The sequence below is a fragment of the Dermacentor albipictus genome, chromosome 4, assembly GCF_038994185.2.
Source record: "Dermacentor albipictus isolate Rhodes 1998 colony chromosome 4, USDA_Dalb.pri_finalv2, whole genome shotgun sequence".
Lineage (NCBI taxonomy): Eukaryota > Metazoa > Arthropoda > Arachnida > Ixodida > Ixodidae > Dermacentor > Dermacentor albipictus.
Window position 1 is genome coordinate 81,518,629 of NC_091824.1, and position 19,130 is coordinate 81,537,758.

Below are 19,130 nucleotides of genomic sequence, written 5' to 3' on the forward strand. Positions count from 1 at the left end.
CGCTGAATTAAAAATACTTATGTTAATTGAACCCCAAGATACAAAGTGATCTTAAAGAAATATGGAAATATTAGAAGTCCATTGGCAGAGAACAAATCAGTGTGTTCTGCTTGGAGGTAGATGGTGAAAAAATTACAGTTCATCCACAAGAGTCTAGCCGTTTGAACAACTATATTCAGGCTGTTTTCTCTCTAATTTCGTTGATTTCCCACCTGACACTTGTGAGGTCATTAATGGCGTAATGCCGCGCTATCGTTATCAGTTTTGACAGCATTTTCAATCTACTTTAGAACACGAATGCTCGGCTTACAGTGTCCAGCTTTGAGGGCGCGCTGTAAAACCGTAGCTTGTTATTTGGGTATTGTGTTTTCTAAATTAATAGATTCCAGTTGCGAACCAAATGAATGGAGACGCGCTAATGTGGGTTCAGTACACCAAAGTCATTGAAAGAATGGCGCGCGGAATTATCGGCCTATTTCGCTTACAAGCGCATGCTGTAAAACTCTAGGGCATGTAGTTCACAGGACAGTAATAAGGCACTTGGAAAGAAAGAAATACTCCATGCAGTCGCAGCACATTTTCAGCTCATAGAGTTCAGCCGCAATCTTTTGAATTCATTTGACGATGGCGAAGAAATAGATTGTGTTCTCTTGAATTTTGAGAAGGCCTTTGAGAAGACTACATGTGCCATTACTACTCAAATTATTCTTTCTTTACCTGTCCGCTATGGTGCTTGACTGGAACAAGGGTTATCTTAGTGCCCTTAGGCAAAATGTGGTTATAAACGGCTGCCAGTCAGGACACATCGCCGCATCATCAGGTGTTCCCCAAGGCTCTGTTTCGGGCCCTCTGCTTTTCTTAGTATTCATAAACGACTTTCCTGATGAGGAGATCACAAGTAAGATTTAACTTTGTGATGATGATTGTGCAATCTACGGCCGAATAATCAATATTTCTGGAACAATACTTATGTAGCGCGACTTGAATCGCACTTATCAGTGGTGTGAAAGGTGTGAACACCTTATTAAGCTTAACGATTTCTGAAAATTTCTTTTAGAACGTCCAGAAATAATTATAAATTCCGCTTCCAACATTCACTACAATTCAACATCCTTTTTCAAATGCAACAAATTTCATTAACGTCGGCCCAGTGGTTATCTCAGAAAAGCGTTTCTGCGTTTTACATGTATTTGAATAGGCGACATTGGAGTTAGACCAAGGCTAAAGCTGCCGCGAAGTGCTTCCGATGATTATCCTAGCCCGTTGACTCCGAATCATTTAAAAAAAGGTAGATTAAACGGCCAAGTGATAACAAAAACAATGACAGAGCCTTATTAACCTACCCTTGCGTTTTTTTATATCTATTGTTGCATGTTGTTGTGTACGTCAGCGTTTTCCTTCAATAAAAAAAAACATGGAGGACGCTTAAGCTTCGCCTTTAAGAGTTGAACGCGATAGCATTTAAAGCTCCCTGACTTCTTTTCACGCTTACCGGCAACTGGAGCGTATGTAACCGTAACGTTTACCGGGAAATGCTGGCCGCGAACGCTATGCACGAAGGCGGGCTTTCTGGTAGAAACGCTGCCTCTTGCGTGGGCCGCAATGCGGCGGGGGCGAGCGCCATCTGGATGTATTGCAAAGAACCGGGCGCGCCGCTCCGTGGCCTTCAATATACTCACGCGCCATGTTAAATTCCGTGTTAATTCCATGTTAAATTCCAATCACCATGCTAAATTTGTGGGTCGCATTCCGATTATTCAAGACAACCAGGATGTGTTATGTACACGCGCCTCCAAAAGGGAAGAAATCCGCTACTTAATCATTATTTCCAAAAAACGCATGATTAATTTACACACTTTAAGTTCTCGGTCGATATCATTCACAACATGGCACCCGTCATTTCTAAATGTAATCTAGCTACCGCGTCTGGTTATTCAGGGATGCAGGGAAATCTTCTCATTTCCCATAGACCCTCTAAAATGGCAGCAAAACTGCTTAGGAATTTTCATTTATTCGATTAATAACGTACACTTTAGCCTTTGCGCCCGAACGCCACCACTAACATTTCACCCATTCCCGCAAATATGATGTCGTTACATCATTTGCTTCTCCCGAGCACCGGCAAAACAATGTTCTCAAGCTCTTCTGTATATTCGAGCTAACAGCCTCAGTGCAAAACCACTGCCGTGTGCGCTCGTCACAAGCCGAGAACGCGGGTACTGCAAGAACGTGGCCTCATTTCGAAGTCATGTTGCCAGCTAAATGTACCGAAAAAGTAGACGAACAAGCAATCATGCCGAATGTTTTACTGAATAACGCGGACGAAAATATATATATATATATATATATATATATATATATATATATATATATATATATATATATATATATATATATATATATATATATATATATATATATATATATCTGCAAAATTTGAATAGAACTCGAAGATTCGTAGACAGCGCTTGCGAAAGAGAAGCTGGATGAATGTGGGGCCTTAGCATCCAGAATTATATATGTGAATAAAGAAATCGGATTCCGGTATTAGCTTCGCTTAAGCGTTAGGAAGCATACACAACGTCTGTGTCCGTTTTCTAGCGCTGAAAATATGCCCGACTCTACCGTGGACTAGCCTTTGCCTTCGAGCTGTCCCCGATACCAGTGTAAGTGCTCGAGAGGGTATGTTTTCCTAGAAGGTCAATGTCTCCATGTTTCTCTACTTGATAGAGTCAAAAAACGCTCTGCACAAAGACTCTGCCTTCGCGAGGACAACACACACACTCTCTCTCTCACCTTCTCGCTGCTAGCTTCGAGCTTGCTTTTATTTCCGCTTAGGCTATTTTATTTCCAATTAGGCTATGCAATCGTGAATAGAAGGGTTCGAGAATGAATGCATCAAATGCATTTGCCATTGGCATATGTCGGGTCAGTAGAGGCACAGAAGCAGGCGTTGTCAGGATTGGGGGCTCAATCCCATCGTCCGTGGTCCTTTGCCAAGATTGGAGTACGGCATGAATTCGAAGGTAGCTGGCCCATGCCGTCGTCCAACTTATTTACGCTGAGATCGTTGATGAAGTGAAGAACTGCTTCTCATCGAGAACGAGGAAAAAGGGTTTATTTACAGAAATTAACTCAGTCTAACATGACTGCTTGAGAAAAAGAGTAACAGTCCAACATGACTGCATGAGAGAAGTGACTCAGTCTAACATGACTGCTCAAGAGAAGTGTGTCCTCAGCATTCGCACAACCACAGTTTTTATACACTCGATCCGCCGGTCCTACGACGCGGCGACTCTTCGTTTTCACATCACCAACTCGCAGCTGCTCTGAAGATCAGTTTACGTACACAAAGGCAACCACGCTCTGTACACAGAGGCAACCACGCTCTGTACACAGAGGCAACCGCACGGGGTGCCGTTCCGGGAAACTATCGTTGCCGATCGAGCGTCGCTCATTGTTCCGAGCCACTCCGAACCGTGAGAAGCACAAAAATACGGCGTCCCCACGGCAGCTTGACCAGGCGTGTCAAATCAGCTCCGCGTTGGGGAACTCTGGAATCATTGTCCACACACCGAACTCGTCCCGTCACAATGTCGATGGGGCTGGAGGAAGGAAGCGGGTTCCAGCGCAAAGGCCGCTTCTTTGAACGCCTCCCAGCTGCAGCGACGGAGAGGGAGAGGTGCGCGTCTTGCACCCCTTGTCGTAATCGGGTGGCAAGGTGGCAATCTTGTTGCGCAACTCGCCATTCTTGACAGCGCCTCCATGGCCCGAAAAGTCTCGACTGTCTAGCGCTGACAACCGCTAGGCAGGAAGAGAACGGCTGCTGGTCAGGGGGGGATTGATGTCTTGGCTCGCAGCGACCACTTGTGCATTGATGTCACCGCCCCAAAACATCCAACAAGGACAGGCAACTGCAAAATGAACCCCACAACACGGCTCTGCGCCGAGATGTCGTGCATTGGCTCTCACTTTAGACTCGCTAGGCTTCAAAAAAAACAACAACAACATAAGTGCAGAAACAAAAAAAAATGCTGCATTTCACTATGCCAATTTCTGAAGCAAATTCCTGCTGACAAATTCAGCAATCATGGAGGGAATCCTGCTAAATGAGAGGGGATCTTCTTCGCTTAATAAAATTAACACTAGTAACCCTAAAATTTAGGCGGGACCCCCAAACGCAGAATTCAAATTAGTCTGCTCAAACCATCCGCATTGCTATGCAACTTTCCCTTCTTATATCTAACGGAGAAGTTGTACTCTTGGAGAGTGAGGCTCCATCGGAGCAAGCGGCCGTTTTTGTGTGACATTTGATTGAGCCACGTCAGAGGACAGTGGTCGGTCTCGAAGATGAACTTCGCTCCGTACAAGTAACACGACAACTTCTGGGCGGCCCAAACCAAACAAGCGCATTCCTTCTCTGAAGCGCTGTAGGCTTCCTCTCTTACATTTAGTTTACGGCTGGCGTAGAGGATAGGATGCTCCTCGTTATCGTCGCCGACTTGACTAAGTACCACGCCCATACCTCTGTCGCTTGCGTCGCATTGAACTATGAATTCCTTTGTGTAGTCTGGCGCGCGAAGCACAGGGCGAGAAACCAATAGCGTTTTCAAACTTTGGAAAGCGTTCTCTTTGTCCTTATCCCAGTGTACGTTACTCGGTGCTCCCTTTCGGAGGGCGTCTGTTAATGAACTTGCCAATTGCGAGTAACTCGGAATGTACCGTTGATAGTACCCCACAAGTCCCAAAAATGAACGAAGGTCCGTTTTCGTGCGCGGCTGAGAAAATTCTCCAATCGTAGCTATTTTCAGCTCAGCCGGCCGTCTCATGTCCTGACCGACAACATGGCCCAGATAAGTAACCTGCGAACAACCAAACCTACACTTTTCCGCTTTCATCGTTAAGTCAACTTTAAACGTACGAAGCCTCGCATTCTTGTCGCAATAGACTTTGGCGTTCATTTGAGCTATTGCCATGTTCTTTCCGACTAATTTCTGGGTTGCGCTTAGCCGTTCCAGTAAATTTAGCACGTATTCAACCACGGTTGGACTCTCCCCTCTTTCCTCCCACATCTCTCTTAACATTCTCAGTGGAGACCGGAGTGTCCTCCCATACACTAGTTCTGCTGGTGAGAACCCTGTCGCTTCATGTGGAACCGTTCGCAAAGCAAACAAAGTTGCCGGCAGACAGTTCTCCCAGTCCTCCTTGTGCTCGTAACAGAGCGCACGCAAAACTCGCTTAAGCACCGAATGCCACCTCTCTACACTGTTTGACTGAGGGTGATAGACAGAACTGTGAATTAACTTTACCCCGCACTTTTGCAAGAATGTGGAAGTCAGTGCGCTCGTGAATACTGACCCTTGATCTGCCTGAATTTCGGCTGGAAACCCAACTCGTGCAAACACTGTCAAAAGCGCGTCTACTACTTCGGTGGAGCTGAGCTCTTTCAAAGGGATTGCTTCTGGAAACTTGGTGGCCGGACACAGCATGGTAAACAAGTACCTGTAGCCTGATTTTGTTTTTGGAAGAGGCCCTACCGTGTCTATTACAAGTCGTCTGAAAGGCTCTGTTATTAAGGGCACTACCTTCAGTGGAGCTTTCCAAGTCTCTCCTGGTTTACCAGAACGCTGGCAGGCGTCGCATGATCTTACAAAGTTTTCTACATCTTTGAAACAGCCAGGCCAGTAGTATTCCATAAGCAATCTTTCCTTTGATTTGTTTATGCCTAGGTGGCCGGACCACCCATTTCCATGACAAAGACTCAAAAGGTCCTCCCTATACTTAGTAGGTATGACTAACTGATCTAAAATCCTACCCTTTCGATCTCTGTAATGCCGATACAACAATCCTCCTTTCTCATGTATCGTTACGTTGCGCCTAGCAATGCCTTCTTTAGCTGTGTCACGTAATTTAGCTAAGCTCTCATCATTCTTTTGTTCAGCTGCCAGTGACTCTCTATCCACGCGTAAGAGTTGATCAAAGTTCTTTGAGGCCGGTGATAATAACGACCCTGTCTCGCTTGTGAGCGCGTCTGCATGCTCTTCCTGCAGGCTAGAACTCTGACACTCTAGTGCTACGCTCTCATTGAGCTGGTCAACTGGCAGGCTCTCCTCAACTGTTCTTTTGTCCCTCGGGCCTAGCTCGGATTCGGGGATTGAAGCTATCCCCTTTTCTGCTTCAGCTGGAGGAGCTTGAGCATTTTCAGCCGAAAGCGCCGCGATCTTACGAGCTTGGCCTCTGGTCAATGCCTGTACTATGCCCTCTCCCAGTTTGAGCCCTCTGTCATGCAGTAACTGATTCGAACGATTCGAAAAGATGTAGGGATACTGCAGTGACAAAAATTTGGAAACTGCAGCCTCAGTCTCTAGCTCCCCGAATGGTCCACTGATTTTGACTTTGGCCATGGGCAGACACACGCTGTGTTCTTCTACAACCTGTTTTATCCATGCTACTTCTCCGGTGAAGTCCTCTACCATCACGTAAGACGGATGGACAATGTCCAGCGTGGCGGCACTGTCTCTTAGCACTCGGCATGGTTTTCCATTAACTTGCAGGTTGTGGAGATACGGACTTAGAAGTTCCATATTCTCATCTTTTTCCTCCACGTAGGAAAAAACTACGCTAGACTTCTCGCAGTTTACAGCTATATGTCCCAGTTTGTGGCATTTGTAACAGCGAATTGGTCTAACAGATTCGAATTTTCTTTTCTGTTCTTTTTGTGCGGTTTCTCCGTTAAGTTTCTCCTCGCTCTTTTCTGCGGGCTTTTCCGCCAGGTCTACAGGCTCTGATCGTCTAGTTTTGCGCACCCTTTTTGAACGGAAATGGTTTCCGCGGTCCATTTCGACCGTCCCAGTTTCCCTCCTCGGCGTTCAACTTTCTACGGGTTGCGTACTCTTCGGCTAATTCAGCCGCCCTTTCCACAGTGTTTACATTACCTCTGTCTTGCACCCACAGTTTCACAGCTTGGGGGATGGTTTTGTAAAACTGCTCTAGACACATGCATTCAATGATCATGTCTCTGCTGTCGTACGTTTCCGCGCTTTTAAGCCACTCGACTAGGTTGGCCTTTAAGCTATATGCAAACTCCGGATAGCCCTCGCTATCTTTCTTGCCTGTGCTCCTAAACCTTTGCCGAAAAGCTTCGGCTGAAAGGCGGTATTTCTTCAGGAGACTAGCCTTAACTTTCGCATAATCATATGCATCCTGCACACTCAATCTGGCGATTACTTCCGCCGCCTCACACGGCAACATAGACAGCAACCGCTGTGGCCATGTACTCGGGCCGAAGTTCATCTTCTCGCAAGTCCTTTCAAAATTGCTTAGGAACAAGCCTATGTCGGTCCCGACCTCAAATGGCTTTAATAGCCTGTCCATGCGGTACGATTCTGCCTCACTTGATCGACCCAGAGCGCCTTCACTTCCTTGAGGCAACTCCAAACGTTTGCTTTCAAGTTCAAGTTGCATTTTCCTTAACTGAAACTCGCGATCTTTATCGCGTTCCTCTCTCTCTCGTTTTTCTCTGTCCCGTTCTTCTCTTTCTTTTTCCCGTTTCTCTCTCTTTTTGAGAAGTTCCAATCCCATTTCAATATCTTGCTCACTGGCCTGATTGGAAATTAGCTCCAATAATTCCGATTTGAGCATTTCCTTGCGTACATCTAGGCCCAGTTCCTCACCAACAATCAACAACTCGTCTCTCAGCAATGTCCTTAACTCCATGACTGCTGCTTTACTGCCTTGATTCTGCTCTCTAAATCTAGCTAGGAAAACACAACCTAGCTAACACACAACAATCTAGCTTCCCTACTGTTCTAAACAGAACAACCACAAAATGAAGCCTAGAGAGTCAAAGCAAAAACCAAGCACTCACCGCAGATACAGCACCATGTCGCAAAGTCCATCTCACCGCTGTCAGCCAGTTGTCAGGATTGGGGGCTCAATCCCATCGTCCGTGGTCCTTTGCCAAGATTGGAGTACGGCATGAATTCGAAGGTAGCTGGCCCATGCCGTCGTCCAACTTATTTACGCTGAGATCGTTGATGAAGTGAAGAACTGCTTCTCATCGAGAACGAGGAAAAAGGGTTTATTTACAGAAATTAACTCAGTCTAACATGACTGCTTGAGAAAAAGAGTAACAGTCCAACATGACTGCATGAGAGAAGTGACTCAGTCTAACATGACTGCTCAAGAGAAGTGTGTCCTCAGCATTCGCACAACCACAGTTTTTATACACTCGATCCGCCGGTCCTACGACGCGGCGACTCTTCGTTTTCACATCACCAACTCGCAGCTGCTCTGAAGATCAGTTTACGTACACAAAGGCAACCACGCTCTGTACACAGAGGCAACCACGCTCTGTACACAGAGGCAACCGCACGGGGTGCCGTTCCGGGAAACTATCGTTGCCGATCGAGCGTCGCTCATTGTTCCGAGCCACTCCGAACCGTGAGAAGCACAAAAATACGGCGTCCCCACGGCAGCTTGACCAGGCGTGTCAAATCAGCTCCGCGTTGGGGAACTCTGGAATCATTGTCCACACACCGAACTCGTACCGTCACAATGTCGATGGGGCTGGAGGAAGGAAGCGGGTTCCAGCGCAAAGGCCGCTTCTTTGAACGCCTCCCAGCTGCAGCGACGGAGAGGGAGAGGTGCGCGTCTTGCACCCCTTGTCGTAATCGGGTGGCAAGGTGGCAATCTTGTTGCGCAACTCGCCATTCTTGACAGCGTGCAGTTCAGGTTCATCCAGCCCTCTTTGTAACTTGTCTATGACCAGATGTCTCTCATTCGCCTGTGAATTATTCGCACGTTATGCAGAATAGAGATATTATGGTCTAACCACTGCAATGTCGCCGACTTCTGTTATGCGACTCTAAGTAAAAGCAAGCAGACCTCGCGGGTTAATCTGTGGAACTCACGCGCGGTATGAAGTGCTACGCTACGATGTGGTTGCCCGTTAATTATGCAATCGTGGTCATTTCAACGGGTGGTTACTTGTGGTCATTTCGCTCAAAAGCAGGCGCTACACTTCAGTGTTATGCAAGCTGTGTTCGCTATCGAGTGAAAGAGCTGCTTCGTAGCGGGATAACTGTTCGTATTGTATATCACCTGACCCTGAACTCGATACAAACCTAGGATACAAACACTGCTATCCAAATATCAACAGACAACAAACGGGAAGCGCGGCCAGTTGGACTTCTTCCTGAAACGGGTTTCTCTCTGAGAGGCTATCAACAGGGGAAAGCGTACCTGGTGTCAGTCGCGACGACAATGGTATAAGCGTACGTTCAGCCCACGCGATTAGATTGCCGGTCTCCTCGTCGGCTCCGAGAAATCTACAAGCCTGGGAAGACCCCGCAGGGGCTACATACATGGCGATACCACGACCGCGCATTGAGTGGCCGTGATATTGGCCAGTAAAGTTGTCGGCTGGCAACGACTGCTGGAAACGAGCAGGCCGTTTGACGCCTGCAAATGACTTCATCGAAGAAATGGGCCCTTTATAACGGTTGCCCTAGCGGTCGTGGTGTTCTGAGCGCAGGTTTAATGGTCCCGGCCGCAGCGACCACATTGTGAGGAAAGCAGACTGCAAATATGCTTGGTGTACTGTGCACAGGGCGTGCCCTAAAGAACGCCACATCGTTAAAGCCAATCCCGAGTTTCAACCTTTACGTATATTCTGCGCGTTTAAAATTTTTAAGAAGGAAATTAAATTATAGGCTTTTACGTGCCGAAACTACTATTTGATTATGAGGCACGCCGTAGTGGGGGACTCCGGATTAAGCTAGATCACCTGGGGTTCTTTAACGTGCACCTAAATGTAACTACGCGTGTTTTTGCATTTCGCCCCCATCGAAATGTGGCCGCCGTGGACGGGATTCGATCCCGTAACTTCGCGCCCAGCAGCGCAACAGCGTGTGTCTATGCGGGATGTTCAGCAAAATTATTCATAATCTCCTTTCTTGTTTATTGTTCGACGCTATCACGATTAAATTGATGATGTTCCGCCCTGCCGACAAGTTGCCGCCACTTCTAGCGCTTCATCTTCAGAACCTGTTGTCGAGCAAGTTCGAACATCTTGTTGACAAGATGACATGATTAAATTTCCTATCGCTTATCTCCACAAGATTAGTTAACTGCTCGTCGCTCAAATCACTTTGACAAAGTTGACGCGCCGATAAGCGGCTCGAAGTTCGACTCTGATAGTGGAGATTCTTACTAGCCGCTTGGGGTCAGCTTTATAGACGAGAGCCCGTGTGATGGATTGGTGTTCATATCAAGTTCAGCGAGAAATGACTGCTGTATTTTAGATGAAAAAGAAAGGCAGCTTTACAAAGTTTCCCACGTGTTCGACTCGGCTTGGACAAAACGGGTTGCGTGACACCGATTATGGTCTATGCCACACTACAGGGGTCCGCGCTTCCTGCCAGACTGCTCCGTGCTAAGTATGTACTGTGTCGTGTACGTATCGTTAATCTTAGACGTACATATCCCGGCGTGATGTGTCCTCCAAATAAAGTATTTTATGCGAACATTCGTCATGCTCTAAACAAAACAAAAAAGATGGAGCTTTAGGCTTACCCCAGGCGGTGGCTCATCCTCCTTAACTTCGTCTTCGTCTCGGGGATCGAGTCGGTGATCCATGCTCGCGGAATGCCCACCTCCAACTGCCCCGTTTTACTGCTTATGACGCTGAGTAACAACACCACTGGTGTGAATAGTTTCAATATGTTTGTTTTTATTTCGTAGTGGGAATGCCTGCATCGTGTCCTAAGTGTTTTTTTTTTTTCCTGGTTTCTCATTTTCGGCTGTTGTAGCGTAGTGGTGACATGAAAGACTTTATTTCATACTGAAGCATTGGTCTCCAGACCTCGATTGGTCTCCGTCCATGCATAGGGAAATGTAGGCCGGAGTTCATGATATAAGACATAATTTTGGTAAAAGAAGCGGCCTCTGAATTCCCGGAGGCCATCAAGGTCACTGAGTGATATTCGCGTTGGATCTGCTTTGGAGGTTTACTGCCGCAAGAGAAGTCTGAATAAGGCATATTCCTCGCCCACTGAAATAGAATAGAAACGCCTTACTGTGAACCTGCGGGACAATACCTGTTAGATTTGCAAGCGAAATAGGAGTCACCCCTACTTCTGCACATGCCGAGAGAATGTCTGAACAACGATGCGGGAAATAGTCATTCTTGACTTTGCCCATGCACTAAAACTCTTTTTAAAGTTTAAAGCACTCTACACCCGAGTTGAAGGCTGCTTCGTCCCTCGACCGAGGTAACCACTTTTCCGAGCTACAATTTGTAGAACATTCAGTTTCATTTAACCGACCGAAATGGAGTTAATAAGTATATCTCAAGCAACACGTCAATGATAGAATCGCCGAGCAGAATTATTTGAGAACAGTGAACAACCTTACCGATGACCAGTGCTGCCCTCGATGAAATGGGCGGAGTCGAGTTGAGGCACTTATGAATAAATGCTCTAACCTATATTGGGAAGTATATTGTATCACTTTGTGCAATAGACTTTGTTGGCGTTAATATTATCGGTCAGTTACATTTAAATTCGTTTTAACATGTTTGAAATATGATCAGCCTGCTTTAACTGAACGGTTTGGCTAAGCGTGGTGTTTGGGCCCGTTCGCTGTGTTGTCGCTTCAATGGCGAAGTAATCAAGGGCTCTGGTACAGCCAGAGAGCGGCCAGCTTGCTCTGCTTGAAAACCTAACAATGTGGTGTTGAAGAGAGTGCCTTGTTGGTTGCTTCGTAAGTAAACACTCAACAACCCTCCCACGGCAGCTCTCAGTTTGCACAGAAACAGTTCTTCGGCACGTTGACACTCCGTACGCCCACAACGTTAGGAATGCCTTTTTCTTGACCCCGGCCAGTGTACATACAATTGCTGGGCGATGACTGCTGCAGCTTTTTGATTAATCAAATAATGTCCTAATTGTGACAAATGTCTCGTCTTGTGAATCAGCTCAATTAATACGAAAATAATGATTAAACTGATGTCAGAGTAAAAGGCCGGGCTAGTTTGTTTCAGTTAGACCAAACAAGGTTCCTCACCTACTTCTTCCCGGTTTTCTTGTTTAATAAACCACGTCTTAATAACCACGTCAATATTGCCTTAATTTGCCTAAGAATAGCTGTTGTCACTTCGGGATTGCCATAGACGTCTTGCACGTTGTTGATGACTTTCTTCGTGCGTTATTATGCTCCTGCGCTCTGGTGGTCGGATAATTTAAGGACGATAACCATTGATACGATCAGAAACTCGTTCATTCCTGAAGATGTCTGTTGGTCGTAAAACATGCCGTTGAGCAGAAAAAGGTCCTTGTCTGCGAGAGGGATCCAAACTCACGACCTTTCGTTTGCGAAGTGCTGTAACTACACACAAACCCATACGCGTCGGCACAGACACACATTCACGTTTCACGTACTTCGCAGAGGAGAATTGAGCTTCAAACATTGAAAATCTATGCGCGACACTAACAAGATAGAACTTGGTTAAAACACGTTAGCGGGCTAGTTGGTTTGAATTCATGATAGTGTGCAAGCACGACTGAACGAGGACGTAGGAAGAAACAGATCCACAGAGACAGCGCTGCCTCTGTGGATCTATTTCATTCTACGTCCTCGATAAGTGGCTCTTGCACACTCTAACGTGATAGAGCTCTTTGTCTGTGCACAAAAATCAATTGTGAATGAATGGCTTGTGTAACCATATCTTTCGGAGGCTATCAAAAGAGAACAGTGCCGTTGTTTTTCATCTGCACAGCACTGCTGCTTATATGTGTCGCATTCGCGTATATTTCATTGCTTCTTTATTAGCACTAATCAGAAAATTTGGTTACCTCTATGCATCACGCCTGTCCTTCAAAACCAGGTTATCTCTGTTCCTCATCATAAAATGACCATTTCCTCCCCCCTCTCCCCCTACATTACCCAGTCCTACAACACGTAGCCCTTCGAGCATGCACAGCTTTTAATTATTCAGATGCGTGGACGCCAAGTGGAATTTCTCTTTCTCTTTTCAAAATGAAAAAAAAAATATTAATGCGGAAGTCGGTCGGTGAACAAGAACTCCCAATTAGACAAGAGTTGCGGGCGGCTGACTTCCAAATTTCTGCTAATCATGGTTCCAGATTACCACTCAGAAAAGAGGGGAAATAATCACGACGTTGGTCGGTGCGCTCTTACTGAGAGCTCCGGGTGGAGGGCTCTCTGCGGAAGAGAATATGATAAAAACGGAGCGTTACACATGATCGCATTTCCTGAAAGGACACTATTTAGATTTGTAAGTTGGGTGCCCCTTGTAAGGCTTCGCAGCCACCGAAATCTGTCGTTATCAGGAACCATGAAACTGTACTGAAAAGCTGACGGGGAATGCCATGCCCTCTTTTAAACGTCGCTGGTGGCCTTGGTTGGGGTCATTCGGCAGGGAGCGATTAAAGGAAATATGCTTGCAATCTCAATATGAACGATAAAAGCGTCGTTCGAGCCACGGCGATACCGACCTTCCGATAAGCACACGATAAAAGAAAAAAAGAGGGAAAGGGTCACGGAAACGAAGCACAATGACAGCGAGCAGTAAAATCTTTGATGAATGTCTGCTGACTTATAGGGGAAAGCAGGCGGAATTCCTTTAACAGCTAGTCAAAATGATAGCCGAAAACATTTGAGGCCGAAGCGTAGTGTCGGTTTGCGATACCCTTTTCAACATGACAGAAATATAATCAGTAGCTCACGTTCACTGCGGCTACGTCCATCCAAAACATGAGCTGTGTCTTCTTTACAGATCACACTGCTCTTAAGATAACGCATAAAAGAAATTCAGGGAAGTCGTGCTGACAGTTTGTTAAAAAAATGGCAATAATTCCAGAAACAATAAGGGATGAGCCACACTAAGCGCTCGTAGTTTCTGTCAGCGGCCACTGTGTATTTCAGTCCGTACCCACTGCTTCATCCTTAACGGCTTTCTAAAATGAGGTTGTGATACTAACTTCCTGTATTTCTTTTGTACGCTTGCAGGCCAACGTCGTGTCCCTGTTGACGCTCCTGAGACGACGCTGCTCTGGGGAAGCACTGCAACCACACTTGACCGCGAAAGACGTCATGCCTCTCCTGAAGTCCTCCTCACGACCATTTCTTTGGTCCGCGCACTCACAAAAGAATACGTCATTAAGGAAGGAACGGGCTGTCAGAACCACGCGGAAGAAAGACCACACATAGGCATTTGAATGTCGGATGCTTCGCTGTATTCATCGTACAATCACGAGCCGTTGTGTCCTTAAAAGCCATCACTGTTCTTGCTTCACTGCTCAGAAACAGTCGTGGCTTTGCATTGTTAGAATCCATGACTGTTCCGTTACACTGTTCAGAAGTTTACATGGACTGCTTTATGCCCAGAAGCCCAAACAACAAAATGATGCAATTGACAAAAATTCGCAGTCATCGTGTTTACGCAAAGTGTAGTTTCATTCTGGCTCACAGCCTGGAGTTAACGACGTCCCAAATGGGAAATCGAATTGCCCGCAGTCGTCCTGCTCACGCAAGGCGGGCAACGTAACGAGGAGGGGCGGGTGTGCGGACGGGCGACGGGGAGGAGTCGATTTCACCTCCTCACGAGTAACGGTGCGAGCCCCTAGGGGCGTCTGGCCGACTCTTGTCCAGCGCCGGCCGCAGCTGTTGCTTAACTGCCGTCCTTGGCCGTGACCTTCTCTTGCTGGAAAGTGCATGATCCGGCTGACCTGGAAACGGACAGACACATGCCTCTCCTCCTCATCGTCTTCCTCTCCCTCTTTCCCCCCGGGGCGCTCCGCCGACCCAGGGAGCGACGACCTCGCCCGAACTGGTTTCCGGAAGCAGCGGTTCCTATCCCTCCCCCAACCCCTCCCCCTACCTCTGGTGGCCGCAGTGTTTTTGTGTGCTCGTGAACCACCGACGCGCCACCAGCACGGCTCTCAGCTGCTGCCCCGACGCTGCCAGTGCATCCGGCTGCAGTGCTGCGTACGAATCGCAGCAGCGGTCGCTGCATAACGACGCTGCCTAGGCACCTCAGCATGGATCGGTCACTCGCCAGCCTTCCGTTTTGGATGTTCCTACTTCCAATATTTCTTCTAACGACCACCGAGGTTAGAGCCCAGGACACGTCTGCCATACTATCGGGTAAGACTGATTTTAACAGGATTTGGTATGTTGCTTGTGTGAGATCTGTGTGAAGACGGCTTTGATTGTAGACGCCAATTTACAATGGTGGTTGAAAAGATTCAACCCCAAAAGGTCTGGAAATTCGAACACACGATAAAGTGTTCATGAGCATGAAATTAAGCACTAACAACGATGCCTATTACGGCGCGCATGGCGCCGTAAAGTGAACGTCATTGCTGACGCGTTTTGTGAAAGAGGATCCGAGGAGCATGGTACTGGTTGTCGCAATCAAATGTGCTCTTGATTTGACTTTCGCTCGTTTTATAAATGGCTGCTTCTCCGTCAGCCATAGCGGCTACGATGTTTTACTTTCTCGCATGAACTGCTGTTCAGGGCTAGCCAACTAGCCTGCGTGCTAATAATTTGAAATGATATGCTTTGCCTGCGATTCCTATAGTATTCTATATATGCGTAATTTAGCCGAGAGGTGGGCTCTTATGTATAGTCCTTACTATTCGTCGTTGACAAATATCAGACTCACTTGGCTTAAAGCAATCGTGGAACGAGTGGCGCTTGTAGTGTGTGCATATTAATCTTGATGTTAACAGTGCTCTTTGATGCATCCTTTTGCTTCTAGGAATACTAGGTTCCCTGACATCCACAACCAAAGCCCATGGGTGTCCAGGGGAATGCGTGCACGCTATCACCGCCCTTTTGTGCGACCAAGTGGTGGACGAGATTCAGTGCGGCGCCAGCTACCTACGCTGCTGTGTTCCCAAGGAGTTTAGCCTGGGCGGCACGGCGGTTGAGACGTCAGCACCCTTAGCCGAAGACGAGATGGTGCCCGCCACTTCGCCTGCTTCCACAGTTGACGAAGATACCAACGCGACCGTCCCCACACCTCTTCCTCCGGTGACTCCGACAGTGGAAGCACCACCGCAGCAGCGCCCGTCGTCGACGCCACCTCCACCGCAGCCCACGCAGGCTTCGACGCAGCGTGACGTGTGTCCCGGTGTCTGCGTCGGCCAGGGACTGTCACAGTACTGCCACCGCATTCTCAACTCGCCATCCTGCGGTCCTGACGCCGTCTGCTGCACTTCCGCGGATGGTCCACCTCAGGCTGAACAACCGGACGACGGCACGCTCCAGCAACAGCCTGAGCACCTTCCGTCGCGCGATGCAGGGCAGCAGGAATCGAAGCTCCCGGAGTGCCCTGGATCGTGCGTGTCTCCTCTCCTCAGCATTCTTTGCGACCACGTGTCGACGGTTCACTCGTGCCCTACGGGCGGCTCTTGCTGCGTCAGCGCGTCGGCCACGACCACGGAGCCTCCCATACCGGCCTGCGACGGCCGCTGCCTCCCGCCCTTCTTGAGTGGCGTTTGCCAGAAGCCCGCGCAGCTCGTCCTTCGCACCACGACGTGTCCGAGTGGAACCATCTGCTGCTCCCAGCCAGAGCGTGATCAGAGACCCGGAGGTGGATATTTCGCGCCGCAGCAAGGGGGTCCCATGCGTCAACAGAGGCCACCGATGCAGCAACAGAGGCCCTTCGGAGCCATAATACCGCAGGAACGTCCGTACCAGAACCACCCGCAGGCGCACGACCAGCTGAATGCCGTGATACCCGTCGACCAGGCAATGATGGATCAGCTTGCCATGGAGAGTGGTGGTGGGGGACACCGACGACCACAGCACGAGCACCTCGGCCCGTCACAGCAAGGGAGGCCAGACTTTCCCCACAGGGAACCTCCTCAGATGCCCCCGCAGGGAGCACAAAATGGAGTTCGACCAGTCAAACAGGGAATTGGCCCGCCGAAGCGATTGAGACCGTCACAACACCACCCTCCTGGTTCTTTACAACGCCCTGGTAAGCGGGACTCATAGCTCACCTGAAGTGCACAGAATTTGGCCTCGGTGAAGAGGCGTAGGGAACATATGTGGCAAAATCCATAAAGCTTTGCGTCCATAATAGGCATTTGCACCATTAGTCATTGGCCAGCTGCCTCCGCTGACGATGGGATCGTCATCGCGAGTGGCTGATGCGTTATTTCACCACTCGCTCTGGCGTAGGAAAAACTTTGTGATTTAGGCCGCAGATCTGAAGTGACACAGCATCGCTCCAGAGAACTGTGCGAGCAACATTTAAGGAGCGTGCTCAACCTGATATGTAACTTCAGCGTTGTTCCATCCTCGCAACTCACACGCTAAATATTTAGCGCGCGACTCTAGAATGTATGAATTGGTTAAAACAGTTCTTTTGAAGGTCATGAGTCCAAATACGAGGTAGGAATTAGCACAGTACGTTTTTCGCAGGTGTTTTCGCAACAAGTCACAGTGAAATAGTGTAGCGGAAGGGACGTCATTATTGCCACACATTTAAGATAGCCTGGAAGCGTCAAATAAACGCCTCCTGTGGCTGTTTCTTGGGCACTAAACATGATTCGACCGATTGTTCGTGCTTGCGTGCCTTCCTTTACTTTTCTGCACTTGCTTGTTGATTTCTGCTTTCCTGGCCATCTCCTCACGTCCGATATAGATCAGGTGAACGCCTCAATTGAATTTGTTTTATTTCTGGCGCACTGTGGGCTTACAAATACGGAGCCTTAAGTATATTTTTATTCTGTGACGCCGAGCATGGTGCCAGATGCACGTGCCTTTAGTAACGTCAGATTCGTTGAATGAGATCTCTGTAATGTTCGACGACACTTCCGCGATAAAAAGGTAATTAAAGCCTCTAAGTATTTATCTCCACCATGAAAACATCCTATCAAGACCATGTATTCTTCTTTTGTTCCGGAACCAAATAGTACTAAATACTGCGTGTACATTTGCGTGAAAAGAGAGAGCCTTTTCGTAGTTGGTGACTTTTCAAAATTCAACAAAAACCGCACTTCAGTATGAGTCTTGAGCTGTCTTGGACAGTCTAGCCGGTTATGTTCGAAGCCACAGATGAATTATTTCATGCGAAAGATCACGCAAATAGTCTCATGAAAAGGGATCGAGGCCCGAACCGCGCCACGGTAAGGTGCGCTTTTCCTCAAAATCCGCCGTGACTTCGATCATTTTCTTTAGGCCTGGAGACTCGGCACGTTTCAGGAATGTGGCTATTTCAGTCTGATATTGCCTAGATGTAGGAGATTTCTAACCTTTTTAACGGTAAAAGTGAACTCTTACTGTATGGATGACTTTTTGCCTAATGAAGATTTTTATGCTAATTTTTTAACAGACTGACAAATATACTTACCGTTCTATAAAATATATTAGCCGATCCTGAATGTTGCGTCAGCGGAATCCTTCCAAAGACAAGGTGGCAACACTAATTTGCATTGGTTGTCTTCGATAAAATCAGAATCACGATGAAACGTCTGTTCAAAAAAGTGCTTCGTTACGTTGAATAAAACGTCTAGCATTTCTCGACATATTCAACAAGCCAACGAAAAACGCCATACCATGACAAATTTACACTCGCAGTTTTTTCGTCACTGTCACAGTAATTTGCACTTGAAGGTTGTTCATGGCACAGATAGGCAGGCAAACGAAATGCGGGCGCAAGGAGGAGGAGGATAATAAGTACGTCGGTAAGAAATTAAGTGAACTTTCAGCTTGACTTTTCGTGCTTGAAGCTTCAGCAGAGAAGGTTCTCAAAGGCAAGAACGGTTTCTCAACAACGCATTGTTCGCGGCCATAGCCGCTAGAAGCGAAGTGATACACACCCACTCTTTTATTTATTTATTTTTTCATTCAGCTGAAATACTGTAATTACTCGTTTTATGAAGCGCATTCATGCACGTTTTGCTGTTACATATTTGTGGCCAACTATAGTAGTCAGGCCTTGTCTATTTATATAAATGAATGAGAGGAAAAGGAGTTTTGAGATACATGCATCCACGGCGATATATATTGGTATTCCACGAGTACTTCACCCAGAAGGCTTCCCTGCCGTGTTCAGCTATTCAGAAGCTATGATCTGACCGCATGGCGGC

General features: G+C 47.4%; 2 protein-coding genes across 3 annotated transcripts in view; one reads left to right on the forward strand and one right to left on the reverse strand.

The window, feature by feature from the left end:
* Window positions 1–10,600, reverse strand: part of LOC135913351 (CRISP/Allergen/PR-1-like) — a 74,993-nt gene extending 64,393 nt beyond the window's left edge. Inside the window, exon 1 of the mRNA XM_065445948.1 lies at window positions 10,576–10,600. Coding sequence (XP_065302020.1) covers window positions 10,576–10,592 — 17 coding nt within the window. The 5' untranslated portion in view covers window positions 10,593–10,600. The remainder of the gene's footprint in view (window positions 1–10,575) is intronic.
* The window catches only part of mas (trypsin-like serine protease domain-containing protein masquerade), an 89,451-nt gene that overhangs the window by 30,720 nt on the left and 39,601 nt on the right, over window positions 1–19,130 (forward strand). For both annotated transcript variants that reach the window (XM_070537172.1, XM_065445946.1), the window contains exons 2-3: window positions 14,032–15,168; window positions 15,788–17,014. In XM_070537172.1, the coding sequence (XP_070393273.1) occupies window positions 15,063–15,168; window positions 15,788–17,014 (1,333 nt within the window). In that variant the 5' untranslated portion in view covers window positions 14,032–15,062. The remainder of the gene's footprint in view (window positions 1–14,031; window positions 15,169–15,787; window positions 17,015–19,130) is intronic.